General features: G+C 43.1%; 1 protein-coding gene across 2 annotated transcripts in view; it reads left to right on the forward strand.

Annotated features, from left to right (window-relative positions):
- The first annotated feature begins 6,660 nt into the window (after positions 1 to 6,660).
- The window catches only part of bcl11aa (BCL11 transcription factor A a), a 53,488-nt gene continuing 43,120 nt past the window's right edge, over positions 6,661 to 17,028 (forward strand). The window contains exons 1-2 of one of the 2 annotated variants that reach the window (XM_032553042.1): positions 6,661 to 7,034; positions 10,179 to 10,700. In XM_032553042.1, coding sequence (XP_032408933.1) covers positions 6,980 to 7,034; positions 10,179 to 10,700 — 577 coding nt within the window. In that variant the 5' untranslated portion in view covers positions 6,661 to 6,979. The remainder of the gene's footprint in view (positions 7,035 to 10,178; positions 10,701 to 17,028) is intronic. The other variant, XM_032553043.1, reaches the window with a different exon arrangement.

Here is a 17,028-nt window from a genome sequence, read left to right on the forward strand (position 1 = left end):
TCACCGACAGATGGAGGGAGGTCAAGGTTAGCGCTCTCGGATGTGTGAAGAGAGGCTGTTTAAAACACGATGGGCCCCTTTAAACCACAAGCACAAAACAAGGATGACACAGGCCAGTTTAAAGGATGCAAGTTTTCAGGAAATTCACTCTCTTAACCTCCTGCCACAACACTAAAGAAGGGAGAACCACTGAATGCAAACTCTGTGGAAGAATTAGAACCAGACTGTCATCTTCTATGCGAACTGAACTGAACAGGTTCTAATGCTGATGTGTATCCTAAGAATCAGATTTGGGTTCTGGTCGAACTATTTTGTCACGTTTTGCAGAGTTGGCCGTTATATACTCGAAAGTTCCCGCCCGTTTCTTTTAACCATCAGTTCTTCCCGCAGGATGTTTTAAATCGATTATTTAACGATTTAAATAATATCTACCAGCAGGTTGTCGCTCAGAGTTGCTCTGGTCTGATCCCTCCCGTCCTTTTCTTCCATTTCGTACCAGTTTCTCCTTAAAAATTTGACTATATTTTTTACACCATGTGCACACTTCTTTATTTTATCTTTTGTAAATTTAGTTTGGACCATTTGCTTAGTTACGTAAATTCTCTTCAAAATGACCAAAACACAGAAAAAAAGAGATAAAAATTCACGCTAACTTCTAATCACATTTGTGCACTTTCTCTGCCCTTAGTGGCATAAATTATGGATTATTATAGAAGCATCGGGAGAATAATTAAACGTGTTCAGTTTTTGGAATTAAAACGTAATTAAGCAGAATGGAGCAACAGGATCTATTGAATGTGGTTGCGAAACGTCCGCGTTGTTCTAATGAATTATCTCCATAATTTATGAAAACACTCTGAGCTACAAAGAGAATTAAACTGATGCAACGATGAAAAACATGCATACAAAATGGTTGGATTGCGGGTGCAAAATGGAAGAAGGAGAAGGGTACGAAATGACAACCGGTGGGCACGAACCGGCTCAGGAGGGGCCCTGAAGCAGAACTTCCTCAATAATAATAATAATTAATAATAATAATACTTTTGGATTTTTTTTTTACTAACATAAATGGAGTTTCATTCCTCGTCCGACTGAACTGCTTTAAATCTGCACGAACTTCCACACATCCATTCACGCACGCGGACCGGCCCCGCTCGTACAAGCCACGCGGCGAGTTTCAACCTGCAGAAATATTTCCCTCTGTGGTCACGCATTCTTCTCCCCCCCCCCCTGACGCCGAACCGCCTCCTCCCTCTCTCTCCGTCTCATCCTCCCCGTCTCTCTCTCCGTCACCCCGCTCCACCTCCTCCTCCTCTCTGTCCTGTCTCGCTCGTCCACCACCAGCCTCTCACCTCCCCACCGCCCCCCTCCACCTCCCCCACCCTCCGTCGGTATTAAGTGTGCGTCCTCTTCCGTCGAGCTCCAGGACACCGAGCCGCAGACCCCCAGCTGCAGCCGCCGCTGCCTCCTCTTCTCGCGGCTGCCAGTGGGGGAATCTCTCCGCTCCCTTAAGCCTCTTGAATGTAACCTCTTTCAGTCCTTGTTTCGGTCCTCCACGATCTGTCCATGGCTCAGTCTTTCTCTCTCTCCTATCTTGATACCCCAAAAAGAAAGAAAGAAAAAACAGAGTGATTGGAGCGCGCCGAGTTGCTCTGCTCTCGCTGCGCTTTTGCAGATTTAAGCCCCGCGTCTTATATTACCAAACCCTCTTTATTACAAGCGTGTTTACAGTCTCTTCCCCCTCCTCCTCCTCTTCTCCTTCTTTTTTCTCCTCTTTCTCCTCCTCTCCACCCCCCCACCAGCAGCAGCAGCAGCAGCAGCACACCATCCTCTGTACGGTATGCAACTCCAACCTTAGACAGCTGAAAGTTATTAAGCGGCCCGCTCTCACTACCGGTGTCCGCAGATGGATGGATGAATGGATGGATGGATGGATGAAAATACATGTTTGGATTGATGAAAACAGGGATGGATGGATGGAAGATAAATTAATAAATTGGCACAAATTGATTAGGTTTATGTCTAATGGATAGATGACAAATAAATTGATAGATATTTTGATGGATGATAACAATAAAGGGATGAATGAATGAATGAATGAATGAACAGATGGATGGATGATAAAGGAATAGATGGATGATAGATGGATTATGATAAATGGATGAATGATGAATAAATGGACAAACAGATGGATGGATGGATGATGGATGGATGGATGGATGACAAAGCGATTGATGGTTGGATTTCAAATGAATGGATGGCAGAGGAGTGGATGGACATTTTGATGGATGGATGAAAAAGGAATATATGGATGACTAATGAATAATGATAAAGGGATGAATGAATGACTGGATGAACAGATGGATGATAAAGTGATGAATGGATGATAAATGGGGTAAAAGGTTTTAACTTCCACAAAATAAAATAAAAAACGACACAGACTCCAGGAAGGGTCAGAAATTCACAGTTTTTCAGATTATTGGTTGTAAATAAAAGGAAAATTCTTCTAAAGTCAAAATTGAGATTTATTCTGTTGTTAAAAGAACTGAGAGATGCGCCAGTTTTAATCATACAGAAGAAAGACTAAGCTTAATGGTTATTTTTTAATGAAGCTAATTAATTTTTTCTTCTTCTGCCTCTGCGTCTGTGCTGGAGTCTCATTTCGAACACCCTGTAACTGCAAATAAATCTGCATAAATACATGACAATTTTCTCAGATTTCTTGGAAACAGATCTAATTAAACTTGGCCAGTCCTTCAGAACTCTGTTGACTCTGTTGAACAAGCAGCACACCGGACAGAACTGCAGAACCAAATGAGTAAGTCGGAGAAGAAGAAAAAAAAACTGCCTCCAAAAGGTTTTCACTTCTTTTTACATATTTAATAATGTGAATCAACCTATCCTCTGGAAAATCCTTTTGATTATTGATCTACTTGTAAATGGTGAATATAATAGTGTTTAATCCACTGCACACAACATTTTTAAGGAGTTATCATTTAATTTTTCATAATCCTTCACATTTCTAATATTTGATACTCTCTCTGAACTTTCCATAGGAGGAAAACACATGTATGAGTCTGCTGAGTCCAATTCTCATGCAAATGTTCTTAATTAATATACAATATTTTTCTCAGGACTGCGTCTCCTTCCTTCTCCGGACGCTGACTTGTTTCCACAGAGAGGCAGGAAGTCTGCTGTCCTGATGCACCGATCCACTTTTTTCACCTCCAATACCGATGCAGATATCTGAGTCTTAGTATCAGCAAATATCGATCTGATACAGAAAAATATTCCTGAATTGACCTAAAATGTTTCTTTTTTTTTAAGCACAGACATAAATGTGCTGAATTACATATTTGTTTGATTAATCTGCACGCCTAAATACATCAACAGCTTCAGAAGCTTGGTCAGACATGCAAAAGCAAGAAAACTTTAAGTTGTTCAGTCAGTGCAAATGCGAGTAAAGTAAATAATAAATTGAAACTGAAAAATTTAAAAATAGGCTGCAGCAAATCTTCTTTCAAATGGTTCGGAAAGTGCAATTAGGAATTATAAATATAATGTAAAAATAAATCATAAAGCATGAAGTTGCGCAGAACACAACACATAGAATTAGACTGAATAGATCTGCCCTTATGGATTGGGAGCATTGTCACAGATAGCTGATCTAGAACATTTTTCTGCATCGGGCCGATAAAGACACCAGCATCGGATCGGTGCATCTCTGGTCCTGTTCGAACACAGTAAGTACCGTAATGCCTAACAAAGCAGTGCCAGGCAAAACAGATAACAGCAAATGTAAGAAATCAAACTCTGGAAACAAAAGTCTCCCATTTTGGGACCTGATGTCTAAACGTTCACAAGAGACTGTTGGTGAGTTTGTCTCTGTACTCTCTGTCAAAATACATCCTGTACTGTCCTGAAGTTACTTTGAAGGAGCTGACTGGGTAGATCGGCTGATTACGTCTATCAGCATGATTTCCAAAAAGCCACAAGATCTGAACTAGCACAGGGAATGTGCAAACTCCAGTGTCTGTTGAGAAATCTGCAGGTTCACTTGGCAGACCTGGAGCACACTGACGTGTTGAAGATGATGAGATGGATTGATGCAACCAGCAGCATCCCACCAATGTAACTTTGCTGGGTAACACAAATGCCATTCGGCTGAGAAGAGAAGGACAGAAATGACCAGATGTAGACGGTTAACAGCCATTAATGTTGTGCGACTTTAAAGCTCTGAAGTTTAAAGTTGTTCTAAGTAACTAAAATTGGCGTATTAGGAGTTGGCCTTACAATTCAAATGAATTCTGATAAATTTTGAAGAAAAAAGGTAAGATAATGTTCAAAACTCATATAAAATATAATGTGATATTTTGCATTATCAATATATTTCCATTTATTTTGTTTTTTATCTCAATTTGGGACAGTTGACTCTTATTAAGCATAATAAATATTATCTCCTGATCAATCTAAGATACTGTCACCCTTCTGGTAGATAATATTTAGATGAACCATATAACTATATTTCCTAACAGTAAACTATGAATATATTATAGAAAATTCAACTAATCTATTTTAAAAGTAAATATTTTTTCCAGTCATATTGACCACTCAAGTGAGTATGAAATACTGTGAAAGACGAATCTATTTCACACATGGAAAGTCAAAAGTATGAAATAGTGAGAAATAAGTGTTGTGCAATGGTTACATACATGATAGTAAAGTAGTTTATTTACAGGTATAAAATGGAACTACAAGGGTGCAAAATAGAAATACAAAGATATTCATTGGGTTAATAATTGGTAAGTGGGTTTTTTATTGCACTAATGCTTAATTTTGATGCGACATCAAGGGTAAGAGTTGGTTCTGGGCTGGGTCCTGGACATTTTGCCCCTTTGCTATTTTATAATTGTTGCTTTGGATATGTCATTGTAGATTTCTTCAGGTTTGGATGGGAACGGTCTTCATCTTATCAACCAAAGCAGGTGCCAGCATACTTTGGTTGGTATACAAGGCACTTGCCTTGTATATGCTGCACACCCTCTTTGTCAACTTCTGTTTTTTATAATCTACTTAATGTCTACTTTAAGGAAATATACTTATTTGACTCTGGTAAACGATATCTACCAGAATGAAGAACAATATTCATTGTCTATGCTCGCAGGCTGGTGCCTAACTCCAGCAGCCATTGGGTGAGAGGTGGGGTTTGTCCTGAACAGGTAGTCAGTCCATCACAGGGCAACAAAGAGACTCATAAGGCAAACTACTATGCAGTCACACTTTCACCTCTACAGGCACAATCCCACCTCAATTACACCCGTCAACATCCAGGGAGTGGACAATGAGATTCTTAGAAGTACCCGAGAGTTCATCTGAACAATAAACTGGACCGGACTCACACCGCCGATGCTCTTTACAGGAAAGGTCAGAGCAGACTGAAGAGACAGAAGCTATTGGACAATGTCTCCAACTCAAAGCATAAAGCTGGAGAGCTGCTTCAGTGTCAGGCTGCTGCGTCCTCAGTTCAGAAAGGAGCGTTGTCACAGATCCTTCCTCCCCTCTGCTGATGATGAGGATATTTCTATTCTATTCATACCTAAGGTAAATTTAGTGAGATAATTAATACAACAGTTATGTCTTTGGACTGTGGGAGGAACCCGGAGTACCCGGAGAGAATCCAACCATGAATGGGAATAACAGAAAGAGCCTAGGTTGGGATTTGAACCCTGGACCTTCTTGCTGCAGGGAAACTGTGTGGCATTGTGGGAAAAGAAACAAACACGCTAAATGAATGAGGTTTGAGTGTATTTATTACTATTTTAAAAAAACACAAGGGCAAGGGGTTCCCACTAATTTTAAAAATCATAATTTTTATTGGATAAACTAAAATAGTGATTCCCCAAATAGAAGCCTGGTTCTGCTTTTGGCCCCAAACGACGTTGGTCCGGCTCTGGATGTTTCCTGATATCCGGAACCTGCGGCCTGGATCAGAACATGCTGCTGTTTGGTTGTTCAACCTGTCGTTCGTGTTCACTGCAGCCACACACACTTATTCCTTCCCGTTTCTTTTGCTCTTCCTAATGTTGTGTACACGCTCTGGGGACACGCGTGGGTCCAGGTAATCTTTCTCTCTCTCTCACACACACACACACACCCATTCAGGGCACACTGCATGCAGCAGAGTGCCCTGTTCTGCATGCACCTTCCTCTTTCTCTCTGCATATTGCTTTCATTATACATCTTTCTGCCTCACACACCCGCACACTCACACACACTCCTCCCTCCCTCGCAGTGCCTCTTGTCCGGCCCCCCTGATCTCTGTGTCCATTGGCTTGCGCTGGGTCTATTTTTCATGTCCAGCCCCCTCCTCTCCTTCCCTCTCTCTCCCTCTCTCTCTAATGATCGTCCAATGGTGTTGTCTGTCCCTCCTCCCACTCCCCACTCCCACTCGGGTGCCTCGGCCCGGCCCATGTTTTTGTATGTCGGGTGTCCGTCCGCCGCCTGACGTTCAAGTTCGCCGGGAACGTCACGTCCGTGCACTTGAACTTGCACAGCTAAGAGGGGAGGGGTGGTGTGTGTATGTGTGTGTGCGCGTGCGGGCGTGTATGTGTGTGTGTGTGTTGGGGGGTGTGGGGTGGGGGGGTGGAGGGGGGATTTTGCCATTTTTTTCAATCTCTCTCCCCTTCTCTCTCTCCATCCACCTCACTCTCTCTCTCTTTTTTCTCTGCTCTCCTTTCTCAAAAAAGCCATGACGGCGATCCCGCGATCCATCCTCGCCTCCGCGCTATCTTTCTATTATTTCTAATTTATTTTATTATTTTGGGTTTTTTTTTTACTCCGTCTCCTCCACCTCCTCTGGTAGATGTCCAAGGCGTTGGATGAAGATCTTTTCTCTCTTTTTTCCCCCTCCTCCTCTCCTCTGTCACCCCGGCATCTCCCCGATGTGATCCGCGCTGAACGCAGCCGCTGAACAGCCACCATGTCTCGCCGCAAGCAAGGCAAACCGCAGCACCTGAGCAAACGGGATTTCTCGCGTAAGTAAAAGCCTCTAAAGGGAGAGTTAGAAACACTTTTGTTTCAGTTCACCCATCTGGGAGCAAAAGGGGGACAGAAAAAGGGGGGGTGTTTGTGGACACCGGACACTCTATCTGGACTTTGCGGCGCGGCGACAAAGTCCGACACCTTCCGTCCGTAAAAAGCTGCCTTCCCGAAACATGAAAAGGAAGAGTGGGAGAATAAAAAAAAGTTTTGATGGACCAGTTTTAAGTTGTGCAGCTTTGACAGGCTGGTAAACGCACCCGCTTTGGATCTCGACGGTCGCTCCGGTCAGAGCGCGTCTTCTCCGCGGAGCTCTGTGGACAGATCACCCTCTAGAATTTCGCTTCCTGCAGTGCGAGCCCGTCTACTCTGTTTTGGAATAAAAAGAAGGTGAAAATGTAAAGTGGACGTTTTTGGATCGAGCGGAAAACTGTTTATCCGAGCCAATCAAAATGATCGATTTAGTGATGTATATTTAGCTCTTTTTTAACGGTGAATGCTGCTTAGATGTCCGTAAAGTTGAAGCCACGTTCTGTGTTTCTGAACTAGAAATGCTATCTACAAAGAAATTTAAACATGAACAACTTGACGGAATAACTTCACTTTAAAGCTTCAAGTAAATTAATAAAAACTTAATTATCAGATGTTTGGTGTTTGAGAGAAAAACAATTTAATCCAACAGCGTTTGACTTTTACGCACAACGTCCATTTCTCAAAAAAACTCCTCTCATTTGTGTATTTAGATTTAATTTATTTGCGCGCAAAAGCTTTATTTCTCAATAGAAAGCCGGTGCGGGTGTTTTGGAAAACTGCGAGGCAGTTGGCAAAGTGTGCGCCTCTCTTTGCGGACCACGCGCAAGAAAACAAGCGGTTATTTAGCGCATCTTTACGTGTCGCTGCTTAATTAACATTGGAGTTCGTTGACGGGTAATCGCGTGTGTTTGGTTTGGAGCTAGAGACAGAAAAAGAGTGTGTGGTGTGTGTATGTATGTGTGTGTTTCCTTCAGAGGGGGGACAGCGCAGTGACAGTGACCCTGTCCCGTCGCTAGGAGGCAGAGCGCGATTAGAAAATCCAGCTCCAAACTTGAAGCAGAGGAGTTTTACCTCCAACCCCCTCCTTCCCCCCTTCCCTGTCTATACGGGCTGATGTCTTGCGAGCTCTTTAGAATAAAGGAAAAGCGTACAAGACGTAAGGACGGGTGGGGGGAACAAACAGAGAGGGAAGGAGGGAGCACCCCCCCCCCCCCCCCAACAACATCTCCCCCTCCCCAGTTCGTCTTCATCAACCCAAACCTACGTCCTCTCTCCGGAACTCCCCACCTCCCCCGTTTTGTCTGTGCATCACTTTTTACATACATGTAGCCTTTGCACCCATTCTGTCCGCCACGCAAATTTTCTTCAGCACACAGACACACAGAGAGGTTTCCAAATATAGCAAACAGGGCTCAGAATTCAGCCACTGGAGCAAAACAACAATAACAGTAACGATAATAACAACAACAACAATAATAATAAATAATAATAAAAAACTTGGACTATTTATTTTTATTCCTGTTTCCCTTCTTATAATTTTACATAGTTTCTATATTTTCTGTTTTTAAAAACACGTTGCATTTCCACTAAAGGAGTCTTTTATCCTCCAGAAAATGTTGGATATACTTTGTGTCAACAGATATTTTCTGTCTTTTTAAAAGAACAATCTAACTGAAAAGGCATGTCTCTGTAAATTGATGGCTGTAAATCCTGTTGTGGCATGCGAATTTAGTGAGCAGCAGACATATCCCCTCTGCTCCTTTACTTGTTTGCTCTACTCTAAAATTAGACACAGATGAGTGGCTTCTGCATGTTTCTGTTTTACTGAGATTTTTTTTTGTTGTTGTTTGTTTTTTTTTAGGAATTTACCTCCTTTTCAGTTTACAAGTTGTCTCTCAATTTCATCTTCATATGTCAGGAGCTTTTTGCAGATAGAGCATTTTTAAATAAATAAGTGGATTTAATGCTACCCCTCTTCAGCAGGTTTTGTCTAACTTGCGTAGACCTGAAGATTAATCAAAGACAGGGAATATTTTGGAAGCGGTGTTCAGGGAGCTGCTGGGCCTGGAGAATCCACGTCCCAGTTTGATGTCGTTCAGGACTGTGACGTCCAGATATTTCCTTGAGGAGGGGTGCAGTCCACATTCCCACCAACCCAGCCTCTCTCCCTCGCTTGTAGATACACACTTTCCCGCAGACACTCGGCCACACGTGTGTGCACATGGCGCTCCGTCCCATCTCCCTGCCCCCCTTCCTGTTATCAGACCAAAATCTGTATCCAATCACCCAGATGGTGAAAATTAAAATCTATTTTTTGATTCTCAGTGGTCTTAAGTTCATTAAAATGTGAAATTGGCAGATGAGTAAAGAAGGTCAGCGCACATTAGGCTACTAGCTCAGAGTCAGACTCTTCACCTTGGACTGGAAGATTTTCTTTTAAAAGAGGGACGCTGAGTTTTAGTCCTCCCAGTTTGCTGCTTCCTGAGCTCTACAAGAAGATTCCTTAAAAAGCAGTCATGTCCACTTTTTCCTTACCTTAAGAGGGAAAAAATGGACTCTTTTGGGGTTCAGACACCAAGTAAGGCAAAAGCAGAGGGACTAGTCGTCCCATTGTCCCTCCTGTCCCTCCTTCTCCTTTCGCAGCACATGTGCTGGATGTGTTTGTGACAATCCTCCGCGCTGATTAAAGGCTCAGCCCGTGTACAAACACGGACCGGCAAGTCAAACTCATCCACATATTTAGGTTTTTCAACGCATCATTTTCTAAGCTCCCCCTGTCATTGGCTATGAAATTGTTATCTTTAAAGCCATGTGATTGGAGCTTTGCATCCATTCGGGATATTATTTCCCACCGTTTATTGCTGTGATCTGTGATCCAGATCCATCTTGCATTGTAATCACTTTTGCTACAGTTTGTGCATTTCTATTATTACAAGGCCCTCGTTCTCAGCCCCTTATTGTGTGAACCACATGTGAAGCTCCGTCTCCATGACTCTGATCCTGTGTGTGACCGTTGGGTCCCTCTCATCACATCCCACCAGGAGTCGCATCAATAGGTTGGAAATTTAAACACGAGTATCTAATTTCTCTCCCCTCTGTCTCTGCAGCAGCCGAGCCCCTCTCCACGGCCGTCGTCTCGTCGGAGGAGCTGTCGGAACGCTGCTCGGAGCACTCGGAGGACAGCGGCAGCCTCAACGGCCACCATCCAGTCCCCACCGCGGGCCGGTTGGCCCGGCTGGGTCCGGACTCTCACCCCTCGCCGGAGCAGGACCTCCTGACCTGCGGTCAGTGCCAGGCCACCTTCCCCCTGGCAGACATCTTGCTCTTCATCGAGCACAAGAGGAAGCGATGCCACGGGCCTCCCTGCCTCGCCATAGGCAGGGGGCTGGACAAACCCCCTTCGCCCTCCCCCGGTTTGGCCCTCACCCCTTCACCTGCTCTGAACTCTCTGCGTGGCCGCAGGCCGGTTGAAGTTGGGGTTCAGGCCACGCTAGCAGACGAAGACGACGAGAGGTTCTTGTCGCCTCGGGGGATTTGCCCAAAGCAGGAGCCCCTTCCAGGTAAACAGAGCAACATGCATCACCTTCAGCTCTACATGAACACAGGCGTGGCAGGCTGCAGAAAAACAGGTGACTGAACGTTCAGAGCATGGGCTTGTGTGTGATCATGGCTGGATGTTCAGCTGTACTTCGCCTTTTCCTTTCACTGCCCTCAGAAACAGTGTTAGTAGAAGTTTGGAGGAGCTCAGACACAGATTTCTTAGCCTTTTGAAAGGACAGAGGGGTTTTTTAAGTCATCATGTTTTTACTGTAGTACAACAAGCCGGCATGTTTTGTAGCTTCCGAATGAAAACATTTGTCCCAGTAAAACCAACTCAGGTCTGCTTGAACTTCACGGGTTGGACAGTGGACCAGTGAAGTGTGTGCTGCACCAACTGGTCAGGATGTAGTGTGTATCTGTTTGTGTGAGGCAGGGCTTTATTAATCAGCTGTATTTGGTGCAGAGTGTGTGTGCTTACCCAGTGTGGCCTATTCCCACTGGCCAGTGGAAAGGAGACAAGAGTGCCCTTGAATTTGTTTTCCCTTTGGTCAAGGCATGTGTGTGTGTTGATGCAGGATCATTTTCTGATCAGTGTGTGTGAGTTTTAGTCTTGGGAGCAGCTGAAGCGTCTCACTGGTACTCTGTTTGTGTCTCCTGCTCTTGGTGCTCCCGCCCTCCTTCCCAGGGCGCAGTATTTTACCCGAATAAATTTGGCCCGTGTCCGCTACCCTCTCGGAGTTTACCTTCACGCCGGAGAATCCTTCCACTTTCCGTTTTTGAATCAAACGAGAGCCTCGCTCACGGAAATGTTCTAACACCACTAATTATTTGTTACAGTGGTATTCACCCCCCCGCCCCCCGGTTCCATGTGCATTTTAATTAGCGGCAGTTTTTAGCCGTGTACTAAATTAGCTGTTGCACGGAGAGGGAGAGATGAAAAACACCCATCATCACTCCGTTTGCCGAACACAGCTCAGGAATTTGAGAAAATGAGCCTCATATTCCACATTTGGAGCTGAACTCAGTTCCCATGATTGAAACATTGCAGCTACGGGAACGGAGATTATTTTTGAAAATCTGCGCCAGCCTTGACCTTTTCTCTCCACAACGGCAGGAACACGAGCTCGTCTTTTAGCTTATATGCTTCTCTGGTGTCTGCACGTATATAAAACACACACACACACGCCCCCGCACACACACACGCTTCCTTACACACTCTCACTCTCGCAGACACTCACCAGCTAAACTGGGTTATTAGAGCGATTTACATCATAATAAGGGCGTCTGGTTGCTTGAATAGTGCTGCGTGTGGGAACGTCTTGGTGGGAACAGCTGTACGCTCAGACAGGACAGGAAAACAGGACAGCAGCAGCATATATCTTCTCCAGACTTGACACCACACTGAGCGGTGGACAGGCCAAGCATTATTAAAAGTTTGCCGCTTCATGAAAAGGGGGAAAACACATCTCTAAACGGTCTGTTTAAATTTACGTCTTTCCCCTTTAATTTGCCATTCTTTCTGGGGAGCTTCCCTCTCTCCACAGCGGCCAATCTCTGCAACACATTCATCCTGATAGCTGATAATTAAAGCCAGCACCCTCCAACCGACCCCCTCCTCCTCCCCTACCCAACCCCAGCTTTCATCCTAATTGACCCCAAACTGGCAGGAGATGCAAAAAAAAAAAATATATATATATATATATAATAATCTGCTGAAGCTGCGACTGTGGCGATCCAAATATATTCACAGTGACACTGAAAAGAAGAAAGATGTCTCGTGTGTGTTTCTTATTTGTGAATGTTCTGTTTTATAAACTTTATAGAGCCTCTGGACAAGAGGAACAAAAGGAATCAAGATGCAACTTTTGTTTTTACTGTACGGACTGAATATATTCCAACATAATAACACTGACTGGACATAATTTTGAGTTTATTCACCCCCATCTTTACATCTGCATGCATCCTGCAAGCTGAGGGCATGTGCATTTTGAAATAATAATAAAAAAACATCTGGGAAAAGCACTGCACTTACTTTTGCTTTTTTTCTGCAACCAACAAACAGTTCTGGCCTAGATGTTTTTTTTCTGTGTGTGTGATAAATGAAAAGGCAAATCATTGCTGCAAAAAAAAAAAGGCTGGGTACCTGACCATTAAAGCCACACACACATAACTCTCAGCGCTCTCTTGCTTGCCCATTTATTCTATTAATCCCTAACTGAGATGAAAATTCTGATTATAATCCCTGAGGCGGTCCCTCGCTCAGAAACAGCATCGCTAATGTCTCGAAAGAGAGAGGGGTCTGCGTGTGTGTGTGAAATGTGTGTGAAGTGTGAACAGCTATGTCTTGTCCTATTTCTTTTTTCCCATCAACAATGGATATTAATGTAAAATATTCTTTGGTTTGAAGATTGAAATTTAGAAGGAATTCTTTATGGATTATTTCAGCTGTAGACACACCTCCTCCTGTTTGGTTTTTCCAAATTGATTTCCTGGTAATGAGGTTCAAGAATTTAACTCACGTGGTTTGGATGTCGAGTCGAGATGAGGCCAGCGATCTGCGTTTCAGTGAAACATTGGCTGATAAGCTATCTGTATTAGCTCATTAGCACGGATTTTATCGCTACAAGAGCAGGATGATGAATCCCCCCAAAATTTCTCACATTTCTGAACCCAAAATATCCGGTCCTCCATTCCGCTCTGGCCCCGCTGAAGTGCTGTCCTGGCTTGGAGCCTCGCACCACGAGCGTTGTTAGTCTATGATCTACTGATTAGCAATTAGCTTATCATCAGTGGCTAATGCTGCCCATCTCAGTGCACATTAGTGCATTTTTAACACCCAATCACAGTCTGGCTCTGTTTCAGAACGCTCTCCCTCCATCTCGTATCCTTCCTCTGCTTTTTCTTTTCCCTTTTTCTCGTTTGGCTCGTTTCTCTCTCTCTCTGTCTCTCTTTGAGTCTCACCCTGATGCATTAGCAGTCAATGCAAATCCAGGACAGCCAATTGATACTGAATCAATTACAGTATGTTTGGTGGGTATGTGTGCGTGTGTGAGTGTGTGTTTCATGCTGTGGAACATCCCAGCGAGCCCAACAAAGAGATTTCACACGCTGGCTGCCATCACTAATCTATTGTCACTCTCCCTTTTTGTCCGCCTTTCTTTATTTCTCCACATAAGATTTTATTTAGTGGACTCGAGTGCTGCGCTGCGTTTGAACAGCGTCGGCACGGTGAATGGCCTCTCCGAATATAAACACGCTGCTGTGTGTGTGTGTGTGTGTGTGGAAATCATCAGCAGTAGGATAACACATGCAGTACAGGTTACTGGGACGACTGGAAAAGCTAATAATCTTCTGCAAAGGCCAGTGGTCTGTTTTGTGTTATATATCTGTATATTGATATAAACGTCACTGGGAGAAAGCATTTTCTCCCTTTCAGATTTTTTCTGTTTTTTATCTTACAGTTTTTTAAAAAAGAAAATCAGACAAAGTAACCTGATGTGTTAAAACAATGATTTCATTTATTGAGGTTAAAAAAAATCTATCCAAGCCAACATTGCCACTCCTGGTGGCAACAAAGGCCATCAAACTTTCTGGCCCACTCTTTGTTGCAGAATTGTTTTAATTCAGCCACATTTGAGGATTTTGACGCTTGACTGACGCGTCTAACATGTCTACATCTCATTCGTATTTATTTTCAGACCTTGATTAGGGCATTCCTGAACTCTCACATTGTTATCCTTGTTTTTTTGTTTGTTTTTGAACAATTTAATCGTGCTTTGGAACATTGTCCTGCTACATAATCCAAGTTGCTTCAGCTTAAGGTCACGAACTTTGGGTCAGACATTTTCTCGTTGTCCAGATCCTGTGTCACTAAGTTAACCTAACCCTAAACTTTGACATGAACACCACCATGGCTGCTCATGAGGATGGATAGATGAAAAGTGAACGACTCAATTAAATCGGGAGGGCTTATGCAGATCTACCAGTTTTTACCAAATGGCATTTTAAGCTGAATCTGTGTTACAGTTAAATCTGAACGAGGATGTTAGTAAGTGAATCTGAATCTGTTTGTATGAGTGGATTGAATTGTTTTGATTGAACTGTATTTGATATGATTTGAATCAGTTGTGTTGTAAAGCAAGTTGAGATGATTTTTGCTGTAAATTGTCATTTTATAAATAAACTAAGCTGGAATAAATTATTTAGTGCTCAGCAAAAAGAAGAAAAACAGTGAGTATGGGCAGCATGGCGATGGTGCTAAAAAACAACATTTTGCTGCTTATGGTGTTAAGAGCAGTAATAAAACAAAGACGAGTCAGTTGACTTGAGCGTTATCCTGCTTGGTAATTCCACAGCACACACACCCACACTGTTATATAAGACAGCATTAAAGTGTTAACTACTATAAACCTCGTCCTGCTTCCTCGTTTGGCAGGTTTTCTGCTTGAATATTTATAAAGCCGAGGTATCCTGGCTTTCAGCAACTGCCGAGAAGATTTCGTTAAGCTCCTGGTTTTGAACCCTGTCCGCTTAGCGAGCACCTCCGTCCTCCTCTGTCTGCAGCTCTCCTTTCTCTCCCAGACTTGTGAAGCTTGAGGCCCGAGCTGAGGTAACCCTGATGACATCCCGACAACATCACCAGTGTTACTTGTGACTCCTCCGGAGGCGCAGAGGGGGATCATGCAAGCGGTTTCTTAGGCTTTGCAGTTTGAAAAAAAAAAAATAGTGGTCAAAACAAAGGATTGAGATTAAAGCTAAGGCTGAATGTGATCCTGACCACGACCTTTGACTTCTTTGTGGAGTAGCTGAGAGATTCCCTGCGGTGATCATCAGATTCCTGCACATATGTACAGCAGGTTGCTTTGATCCTTGTTTTTTTGGTGTTTTTTTGTGCTTATGGCGTTGATTGGTATTTATTTTCCTCCAACAAATCATGCTCCTGCAGAGAATGTGATGCAAGGCAAATAACATGGCAAAAGAAGATAAATTGATGATCAACAGTCATTAATAATGTATTAGTATTAAATAGCAGCCGGTAGTGCTATTGAAAATCAGATTTGTCAGTGCAGATGCTGATGGCAAAGTGCTCCATGTGTGAACTAAACCAGGGCCGATTGCTGGTATTGAGGTATATCAAGTGTTTAGAAAATGTAGTTTAAAAAAAAGTCATATGAATTTTCAATTGTAAGTTTTATAGGGCCTTCCAATGAGATGCAAGAGAAGATGACAGAGTGAAATGTTCTCTGGCTGAGAAATCAAGCTCTAACATTACACCATGTTTCTGTGCATTGCTAGTCAGATGGCTAAAAGTATGTTGCGATTTTCTATTTTTGCTTGGAAAATTTACAAAACGTCGTGTGAAAAGTACGGATGTGTAATGTAATACTGTCATAAAGCCACGTTCCAAAACTGCTAAAATGTTCCGCGATTCTGTTCATGCGGTTTAAAAACCTTTGAATGAGATGCCAGAGAAATCAGCAGAGTTTTCTTTGGCTGTATGGAGCATAGAGCAATGCTGCTGCTGCACACTGGTGGACAGGAGGCTGAAAGCCGCCTCTGAAACTGTTCCATGTTACTTACAAAAACACAAATTTAAATGTGGAGGAATATTTTTGGTCATGAAATAGACAGTCATGTTGGGGAAGCTAAATGATCACTATCAGTCTTATTAAGGTGCGAGCGGAAAGTCTGTTCAGCAGCCGACTTCAGTAGCTAGCAGCTAAAATCTTTGTTAATGTGTCACTCTATGAAAAGCAGAATGATAAATAGGATAATCGTCTTAGGAATGTGTTTTTCTACTAATAGTCTATGAATAAATGAAATCGATCATAAAATTGTAAATGTATCAATCTTTTAGCAGCAGGAAAAACTTGTGCATAAGTTATTAAATTATGTTTTTATGCTATAAAATCTTATCATATCAGATTAATATTCCGTGAGATCTCATACCAGCCCATGCCATGCTGGAAGTCATGCCTTTTTTCTGGGTTTGGAATAAATAGAAGCAGAACAGGAAAAGGACAGCACCACCACAATGATGAAGAAACGACAAAAATATAAAAAATCCCAAGGAAAAGACGTCAGACTGCCCACACGTTCTGACTGACGGCTGTTCTCTGAGAAGCGCGACACTGACGCACCAAAACAGCAACAACGGTCAGCGATGATGACAGACGTGTTAAAAAAGAAAACAAAACAACAATAACAAAAAAAGGGAAAGATCTCCACGCTTTTTTTGGCTCTCTGGCAAACTTTCCCAAAACAGTGACAGGGCGGGATGAGACGTTGGAAGGAGGAGGATTATTTTCCCGCGGTGGTGGCGGCGTGTCGGTGACGTCAGGTCGACCCGCTCTCTGTGATGGAGGATTGTTTATTGATCCGGCTCTTTGTGTTTATGCAAGTGCCTCGACATCCACG

The sequence above is a fragment of the Xiphophorus hellerii genome, chromosome 22 (genome assembly GCF_003331165.1).
Source record: "Xiphophorus hellerii strain 12219 chromosome 22, Xiphophorus_hellerii-4.1, whole genome shotgun sequence".
Taxonomy (NCBI): Eukaryota; Metazoa; Chordata; class Actinopteri; order Cyprinodontiformes; family Poeciliidae; genus Xiphophorus; species Xiphophorus hellerii.